The sequence below is a fragment of the Athene noctua genome, chromosome 16 (assembly GCF_965140245.1).
Source record: "Athene noctua chromosome 16, bAthNoc1.hap1.1, whole genome shotgun sequence".
Classification (NCBI taxonomy): Eukaryota; Metazoa; Chordata; class Aves; order Strigiformes; family Strigidae; genus Athene; species Athene noctua.
The window spans coordinates 16,408,384-16,417,517 of record NC_134052.1 but is presented as its reverse complement, the minus strand read 5'-3'; the positions used below and the strand labels follow the sequence as shown (position 1 = coordinate 16,417,517).

At 68.9% G+C, this 9,134-nt stretch overlaps 1 protein-coding gene across 1 annotated transcript; it reads right to left on the bottom strand.

The window, feature by feature from the left end:
• Positions 1–965: 965 nt before the first annotated feature.
• MYLK2 (myosin light chain kinase 2) lies at positions 966–8,404 on the bottom strand. Its single transcript, XM_074920615.1, has 13 exons — positions 7,813–8,404; positions 6,873–7,668; positions 6,447–6,742; positions 5,577–5,682; positions 5,275–5,368; positions 4,993–5,102; positions 4,437–4,578; positions 4,210–4,280; positions 3,854–3,982; positions 3,398–3,550; positions 2,953–3,085; positions 2,430–2,542; positions 966–1,086 (listed from the first exon to the last, which is right to left on the bottom strand). The coding sequence occupies exons 1-12, from the start codon at positions 8,402–8,404 to the stop codon at positions 2,462–2,464; spliced, it is 2,703 nt and encodes a 900-aa protein (XP_074776716.1). The 3' UTR covers positions 966–1,086; positions 2,430–2,461.
• Between the last annotated feature and the right edge of the window lie 730 nt (positions 8,405–9,134).

Here is a 9,134-nt window from a genome sequence, read left to right as displayed (position 1 = left end):
CGGTGCCAGCCCCGCGGTGCCGATGGAGACACCACAGGTGCCCCTGTGGGGGTCACAGGGTGCGAGAGGAGGGGGCTGGAGAAGCCAAACTGGGCCGTGGGATGCGGGTGCCCCACCCTGGCCTCGGGGTGCCGGGATGTGCCGATGCCCGGGCATCCCCGTGCCGCAGCCGGGCGCACGCGCAGGACCCGATCCCGATCCCCCGGAGCACCTCGGGGTGCCGGGAGTGCCCAGGGGTGACATCCCGGCCAGGTACCCCGTGGGTCACCCCGCGACGGGGCCCTGCAGCCCCTGCGGCAACGCGCGGCTCTTGGGGCCAGACAGGAAGGAGACGTCACCGCCGCGGAGCGTAACTCAAACCAGATGGGGCTGCGCTGGCTTCCAGGCCCGCAGGGTGGTCACCGACAGGAACCGGTCAAAGGCTGCCGGCAGGAAGCGGCTGGGGGGGGACGCCCGCGGCGGGAGCCGGCGGCTGGGCCGGGCAGCATTAACCGCTTCGGGGCTGGCTGGAGGGGCACGACCCCCCCCCAGCCCTTGTCTGGGCATCCCACCCTGCTTGGGCAGATGCTGAGGCCGTGAGGACAGCTCTGAGCGGTCATCCATCTGTTCGTCCATCCATCCATCCGTCCATCCATCCTTCCCCCTTTCCCCCAGCACCCTGGGGTGCTCAGACCCAGGGGTGCAGAGACCAGACCCCCTTGGGACACCCCCCGCTGTCCCCATCCCCAGCACAGCCGGGTTCCCTCTCTGTCCCCTCCACGCTGGGGACGAGACGCCATTTCCTGTCCCCGTCCCCCCCCCTCGTTTATCTGCGGCCGCGCATCTCACACTGGTGGGAGCAGCGGCCCGGGGAGGGGGCCGGGAGCAGCCCCCCAGCCCGCCCCGGGGAAGCAGGGCAGGCGTGGGCTGCGGGCAGACCTGTACATTTATTTACAAGGCGTCGAGAGCCGGGCGGGACTCGGGCGCTGAGGAGGGTCCCGCAAGCTGTGTCCCAGGGTGGGGGGGATGAGCCCAAAACCCCCTCACCGGCTGCAGCCGGGGGGTTGGGGGGCCGGTGCCTCCCCCTGGCTGTCCCCAGGGATTATCCTGCGGGCACAGAGGGCACAGGTGGCCTTAGAGCAAACACACAGTCCTGGCTTTTTTGAGGGGGGGGGGCACTCAGCCACGGTGAAAGCCAAAGCTGGAGGGCAGGGGGAGCCCCCCGCCAGCCCCCCCATCCCCTCCCGCAGAGGGCAAGGCTGGAAGCTGCAAATCCCGGGGGACACCCATCCACGGGCAGCACCAAGGGGTGCAGGCAGAGGGGATGGGGGGTCGGGGCGAGGCAGAGGAGTGGGGGCAACACTCGCCTCCCCCAGCCCGGCCAGTCCCGGGGAGCCCCCCCAACACGGGGAGGGGGCAGCTGGCGGCCGCAGCCGCCGCCCGGCAGTTCCTGTGTGTTGGTGGTCGGGGCGGGAAGGATGCTGGCGGGAGCGGGGGAGCGCGGCCCAGCTGCTCTGCATTAGGCCGCCTCGCTCATCTTGATCTGGCGGGGACGGGTGAAGCAGAGGTTGTGTTTTTTTCCCCCCGCTGGCAGAGCCGAAGGGCAGGGAGGGCAGGAGGAACACAAAGCCTCCTTCTTCCCTCGCTGGCTCCCAGCTGAGGACGCTGCTGGAAGCGTGTTGGCCGCTTCCTCCCTTCCTGTGCGAGCGGCAGCTCGGGGCCAGCTCCGCTCCCGCCCGGGCGGCCAGGGAGGAGGCGTTCGGCCCCGGTGCCAAAGCACCAGGGCGAGCGGCTGTGCCTGCCCTCCGGCAGCCCCACGCCAAGCCACGGCGCGGGGAAGGGAGGGTGGGGGGCTCGGGGGCCAGCGCCCGCCGAGGCAGGGCAGGGCTGCAGCATTTACAGGCAGAGCGCGCGGGTCGTGGGGCCGAGGTAGCAGCAAGCGCGCGGGGCGGCCCAGGCAGCCGGGCTCACCCCTGGCTCACCCCGGGCTCACCCCGGGCTCACACCGGGCCGGCCTTTCTCCTCCGAGGCCACGGGAAGGAAGCGTGAGCGGAGCAGAGGTGCTGCGGGTCGGGCATCGCGCAGCCGGGCCGGGGTGTGATTGGAAACCAGCACTCAGGAGCGGCCTCGTGCTCCGAGGAAATCCAGACGGGAGCGTTGGCTCAGCAGGAAGGGGGTGTGGGGGGGCCGAAGCCCCCGAGGATGCCGCCGCGCTGGGCAGAGCAGCTCAGCAGGCGCTGGGTGCCGGGGCAGCCCCGGGGGACGCAGCAGAGCAGGACCCGCAGCGGCACAGGGCAGGGGGGCAGCAGCACGGGCAGGGAGGGGGCTGCACGGCTCCAGCCCCTGGCCCCCGCGGTGGGAAGTGAGAACCCCAGCGAGGTCCTGCTGCCGTCCCAAAGCAAGAGCGAGGTGGGACCCTCCCCAGCGGTTCCTCTCGGGCCTCGACTCACACGTGGCTCAGGCTCCCCCCGGGAGCCGCCGCTCAGACGCCCAGCGCCGTCAGCGACCCCGAGCTGGTGATCTTCTTGAAGCGGTTGGCAGCACACACCCCGATGAAGTTTTTCTGCAAAGGGGGCGAAGAGGAGAGATGCTCATCCCTCCGTGAGGGCTGCGGCTCCGAAGGCTGAGCCAGACCCTGCTCCTGGGGCTGGGGGGGAGCCAGGCTGGGGAGGGGGCAGCCCCCCGGGGCACCCGTTCAGCCAGGCTGCGGGAGGGCAGCGCAGGGCTGATGCTGGGGATCATCTGTCCTGACACTACTCCTGCCCCTCAAAAGTGCTCCTGGGATCGGCTCAGGGGACACCACCACCATGGGGGCACCCACACAAGGACCCCGGTGTGGGGGAGCCCTTCCTCCAGGCTCAGGGGTCCTTGTGTCCCGGCTGCCAGCAGCAGCACAGTGAGACAGAACCACCCTCCGTGTCCCAGGACAGGCAGAGGCTGCGCCCCCCCAGACGGCCTTGTCCCCGCCCGCACCTTCCAGCGGCGCCGCATGACGTATTTCTTGAGCAGCACCTGGGACTTGAGCCGGCGGTTGCAGCGCTTGGCCTTCTCTGCCAGATTGTTGAGCCAGGGATGCTGCAGGCACTGGCCGGCGCTCATCCGGGCGCTGGGGGCGAGAGGAGTCCCCGTCACCCCTGCTCGAGCCCCTCTCCCCCAGCCACCCCCCTTCTCCAGCCATCCCAGAGCCCCAAAACCCCAGAAAGCTGCAGGGGAGGAACCAGCCAGGGGGGATGTGCCCAGGGACTGGGCGGGCTGGGCAGGACCCCGCGTCATCCAGCACGTCCTGCTTGGGGCAGGTGACCCCGGAGGGACACGGGGCTCTGCTGGGGACAGCCAGGCCCCTCCAGTACGGGAATTCAGGGCACGCAGCTCTGGGGGTGCCCCCCCAGGGCCCCCATGGCCACTGCCGGCCTCACACCTCTTTTCCTTGATGATGAGGTTTGAGACAAAGTCCTTGGCCTCGTCGGAGACGCTCTCGAAGGTCTCCTCATCGAAGTACCAGTTGGCAGCCAGGACGTTGTTGAGGGTCTCGGTGTCGTTGTCACCCAAGAAGGGGGAGAGGCCGCTGAGCCTGGGGGTGCAGGGGGGTGAGGAGATGGGTGTCCTCGGGCTGCAGCACCTCCCAGATCCCCCGGAACAGAGCCGATCTGGCCAGGGCTGCTCCAGGGAGCGAGGCAGGGTGGCCACTGGCACCGTGCCATGCTCCTGCCCGCAGATGTGGGCACAGACACCCCCCAGCCCCACTCACTGCCCCCCAGCCCCGCTGCCCAGCACCCTCCACCAGCCCACCAAGCTCCCGGGGGCCTGGGGCACGTTTACAGCTTGGGGATGGCTCCGTGCCCAGGGGAGCTCTGCCCCGGCAGCCCTGACGTACAGCATGTAAGTGATGACGCCCATACTCCACATGTCCGTGGAGTAGGAGACCTGCTCGTAGTTGACCACCTCGGGGGAGAGGAATTCAGGGGTGCCGAAGTTCACCTTCAGCTTCTCCTGGGGGTTGTACCTGCGGGCAAGGTGGGGGGTGAGCCAGCAAGAGGGGGACAGGCCGCTCCCCCACACCACTGCCCCCCTCCCAGCAGACGCTTTGCCCCCCCAGCTGGGACCAGCAGCCGTGGCCAAAGCCACAGCCCAGAGCGAGTCCTGGGGCTCCCAGAACCCCAAGGGCACATGGGGCCGAAGGGTGGGAGGGGGACCGGGAGGAGGGATGGGGCTGAGGGGTGATGACAGCACCTTCGAGCCAGCCCAAAGTCAATGATCTTCACCATATGCCCGGTGGCAGCGACGCAGAGGATGTTCTCAGGCTGTGGGGACAGGGACACGGTTGCCCACCACCCAGAAGGGACCCCCCCGCGGGTCCTGTGGCTGACCCATGCCGGAGCCATCCTGACTTGCCAGTCGCCCCCTTCCCGCACTGACCGGTGTCAGGTGGCCCCTGCCATCGCCCCCCGGCCCTGCACCTTGAGGTCGAGGTGGAGGACGTGCATGTGGTGCATGAAGCGGATGCCCTCGCAGATCTGCCGGACGAACACCATGCAGTCCACCTCCGTCAGGTGATAGTCATCGTCGATGATCCTCTCGAAGAGCTCACCCCCCTCCACGCTGCGTGAGAACCGGCCGTGGCGTCACCCAGGGCTCCCTGCCCCGTGCCACCCTCCGGCAGAACCCCCCCGGGCACACCCTGGGGTTCAACATCCCCCCCAAGGGACACACGGGGAGGGGTTACCCCAAGACACCCCAGCTCCCCTTTGACAGCCCCCGAGCAGCCCCGGCCTCCCTGGAGCAAGCAGGAAGGGGGAAAAGTTGCTGCGTGGGAAGGACCTGGGTCATCTCCACCCTCGAGGCAGCCGCGGCGGGAGGAGACGCTGCCCCGGCCAGGCAGAGCCCGAAGCTGCCTCCGTGCCTGGCGTGAGACCGTGGGGTGCCCAAGAGGGACGGGCGAGGTGGGGGACGTTCCCTGAGGCCAACCCTTCTGCCTGGTGAGGGGCTGGAGGCGCCCCTCACCCCGGCACTCACAACTCCATGAAGAGGATGATCTCCCGGGGCGTCTCGATGGCGTCGTAGAGCTGGATGAGGTTGCGGTGGTTCAGCTGGTTCATCACGTCGATCTCCAGCAGCACCATCTCCTGCGGAACGAGCCCCACGGCAGCGCAGGGTGTCAGCCCCGGCCGAGCCACCGGCGCGGGGACGGGCTGTGTCACAGCACCAGGGACACACTGGCCATGACACTGTCACCTTGTTGGTGGCACCATGGCCAGGAGGATCCCCCCCCCGCGCCAGCCCCGGCACCGGTCAGACCTTCTCCTTGGCACCCTGCTTCCGGATCACTTTGGCCGCCAGCTTGAGCCCCGTCTGCTTCTCCGTGCATGTGTGGACTTCGCCAAACTTGCCCCTGGGGAGGGAGAGGGGGAGAGATGCCAATGCCATCGGCTGTCCGGGCTGCTGGGGACCCCCACGTTGCTCTGGGGTGCTGCCTACCGCACCCATCCTGCCCGGGGCACCAACCCGCCATGGCCAGAGAAGCTCCATTGTCCCAGGGCTGGGTGGCAGCTCAGGGCAGTGCCAGGGGGAAGCCAGGCACCCCAGGGCCCCCTCCTTACCCCCCCAGGATCTCCTTGGAGCTGAGGTTGAACTGGGAGCTGACGCTGTCAGAGCGCAGGGTGACGACACGATGAGCGAAGGGTGCTGGCGGTGGGGGGACATCGTCTGCCCGGAGAGGAGGGCTGGGGTGAGAAAGGGAGCTGCCCGGCTGGGACACCCCACCGCTGGGCACCCCGGCTGGGAGCGCACCCCAGTGCAGGGTGAAGGCAGGTGCCCAGCGGCGCAGCCCAGCCCAGCCTGTGAGTGCAGGATGCGGCCAGGTACCGAGCGCCCGGCTGCAAATCAGGGTTCCCTGGCTGCCTGCTGCACTGGGGGATGCCACGTCCCCCGCTGGGTCCCTCGCCACTGCCCGCAGCATTGCCCTGCTGTGTGGCATCCATCCTGCGTGTCACACTTGCCCTCTCCAGGCCACGCTGCCGCGTGTCCCCCTCTCTGGGCCACCACCACGTCCTACTCACCCTCCCAGGACGGACCCTATACCTGACGCACCCCCAACGCACCCAGTCCTGGGCCACCCCCCCAGCTCGGTGCAGCCCCAGCCCTGCCACCCCTGCAAGGACAGCAGTGCAGGACACGGGGACACGCTGTCCCCTGCCACCAGCCAGGCGGTGGCTGTCACTCCCCGGCCTCCTCTTCCTCCCGGGCCGCCCTGGCCGCAGGGATCATGCCAGGCTGTGGCCGGAGCAGCCCGGGGAGGGGACGCGACACATTTAGCCCTGTTTACAGTGAAACAGGAGCTCGAAGGCCACCGGCCAGGCCACGAGCCAAGAGGACGAACCAGCCGCAGGCAGGGCCGCGGGGGACCCCGGGCTGCCGCCCCGCAGAGGGTCCCGGGGTGCGGGGACAAGGCAGGCACCTCCCAGCCTTACCCAGTATCTCGAAAGGGTCTTCCTTCCCAAAATCAGGGGTGAGGTAGGGGCTGGGGGGTGGCTCTGCCTCCATCGAGGGGTGTTGCCCCCCAGGGCCAGGCTGCCCCACGGCGCTGGGCAACGTCCTCTCCTGCGGGGTGCCAGGGCTCCCCGCGGGGTTGGGGGGCTCTGGGGGCTGCGGGACCCCCAGGGCTGGCGGGGCAGGGCCAGGCTCTGTCAGCCCCTCTCTGGGCTCCGCCGCCGCGGGCTCCTCCGGTATCGCCTCCATCGCCGCCTCCCCCCAGGGCTGCTCCCCCCTGGAAGCAGGAGCAGGAGGTGAGCCAAGCCACGGCAGCAGCCCCCCGCGCCCACCTCTGCCCGGAGGGACCCCGAGCTCTGCGGGGAGCGGCGAGGGGAGGGGACCCCATCCCAGGGGGGCACGGGTACCTCTGGCAGGTGGCCGGGCAGCTCAGGCTCTGCAGCAGAGGCGGGCGCGGGGGCTCGGGGCCCCTCGGCTGCTGGTGCTCGTCCCTCTCCTCCGCCTCTGCCGCCGTCTCCCCTTCACCCCGAGGCCTCGCAGCCGCCGTGGCCGCTGCCTCCGTGGGCTCCTCGCCCCCAGCCCCAGCCTCTGCTGCAGCTGGGGGGGCTTCCACATTTGCGGCTTTCTTCCCCCCATCCTGAGCCTTTACAGCCCCCAGGACCTTCTCCTTCGTGGGCTCCTCTTTGCCTCCACCCTCAGCCTTTGATGTAACTGTGTTTTTTTCCACCTTTGCAGCTTTCTTCCCTCCATCCTGCACCTTTGCAGCAGCTGGGGCTTTCTCCTTCACAGGCTCCTCTTTACTTCTATCTTGAGGCTTCTTTGCAGCCGGGGTTTTCTCTGCCTTTGCTGCTTTTGCTTTCTCTCCATCCTCAGCCTTGGCACCATCTGGGACCTTTTCCTTTGCGGGAGCTGCAGATTTCTCCTTCACAGGCTCCTCTTTGCTTCCATCTTGAGCCTTTTTTGCAGCTGGGGCTTTTTCTGCCTTTGCCACTTTATTCTCTCCATCCTCAGCCTTTGCAGCAGCTGGAGCCTTCTCCTTCACAGGCTTTTTATCAGCTGGGGGTTTCTCTGCCTTTGCTGCTTTTGCTTTGTCTCCATCCCGAGCCTTGGCAGTATCTGGGGCCTTCTCCTTTACAGGAGCTGCATCCTTCTCCTTTGCTGGCTCCTCTTTGCCTCCATCTTGAGCCTTTTTTGCAGCTGAGGCTTTTTCTGCCTTTGCCACTTTATTCTCTCCATCTTGAGCATTTGCAGCTGCTAGAGCCTCCTTCTCCTTTGCAGGCTTTTTATCCGTTGGGGTTTTCTCTGCCGTCGCAGCGTTCTTCCCTCCATCCTGAGCCTTTGCAGCACTCGTGGTTCTCTCCTTTGCAGGAGCTTTGCCTCCATCCTGAGCCCGTGCTGCAGCCAAGGCTGCCTTCTCCGTGGGCTTTGCTTTCCCACCATGCTCAGCCTCTAACCCCAGGGCTTGCTCCTTCCCAGGCTCATCCTTCCCTCCACCCTGGGCCTTGGCAGCAGCAGGCGCCTTCCCCTCCACGGGTGCTGCTTTCCCTCCTTTGGGCTCTCCTGCAACTGGAGTTTTCTCCTTCCCAGGATCATCCTTCCCTCCACCCTGGGGCTTGGCAGCAGCCGGCACCTTCTCCGTGGACGCCGCCTGTCCTCCGTCGTGTCGCGCAGCCGAAGCCGCCTTCGCTCCATCCCGGGGCTCCGGAGCGGTCGGGGTCATCCCCCCGGCCGCCTCTGCCTTCCCTCCTCCGGGCTCTCCCGTCGGCTTCTCCCCGCCAGGCCCTGCCTGCCCTCCGCCCTGCGCCCCGGCGGCAGCCGGCACCGTCCCGCCTCGGGGCTGGGGGGCCGCAGGGGCTGCGCTGCCCTCTGCATCCGGGGGGGCCGTGCCTCCAGCCCCCCCAGCGCCCGGCACGCTGCCCGCCCCGCCGCCCCGCTCCATGGGGACTCTCCGGGCAGGAGGCAGCTGCCTGCGGCGCTCCGGGGTCGGCGAGGCTCCTGCGGGAGAGAAGGCAGAAGCTGAGGGGTCCCCAGAGCCGCCACCCCGCGGAGGGGCACGGCGGGACGGGGGCGGCAGCTCCTGCTCCCGCAGAAGAGGGACGAGCTGCGGCCACCCAGCCAGGAGCCGTGTCCCCACCACCCAGCCGGTGGCACCCAGCCGGGGGCCCCACGTGGCCACCGGTCCCTTGCGCCATCCCATTGTGCCCCGGTATCTGCTCGGCGGTGACGGATCGATGGCCCGACGCCGGCACCTGTCGCTGCCACGGGGCCTCCAGCAGCAAACAGCCGCCGCGGCCGAGGTGCCAATTTAAGGCCACGTCCCCCCATGGCGGGGCAGGAGACGGCAGCTCCGGCCCCGGGCCGGCGGGGTGGGATCAGGTGAGGTGAGCATCCCCCGCACGGCCCCGCTGCTCGCGGGCAGAGCCCCGTCTGCTCGGGGACCACATGGCCCCCCAGGCCGAGCCGTCCCCACCGAGGGGACCTGTTGGTGGCTGCGTACCTAGGGGGTGGCCAGCACGAGCTGCCACCCTGTCCCCTCCAGTCCAGCGCCTGTCCCCCAAATCTCTGCTGTGCCCTGGACTCTGGTGCCACCACCTCCGCTCATCCTGTCCCAAAACACACACACGCACCCCCCCGGCACAGCCTGCGCAGCCATCCAGAGGCCGGGACAT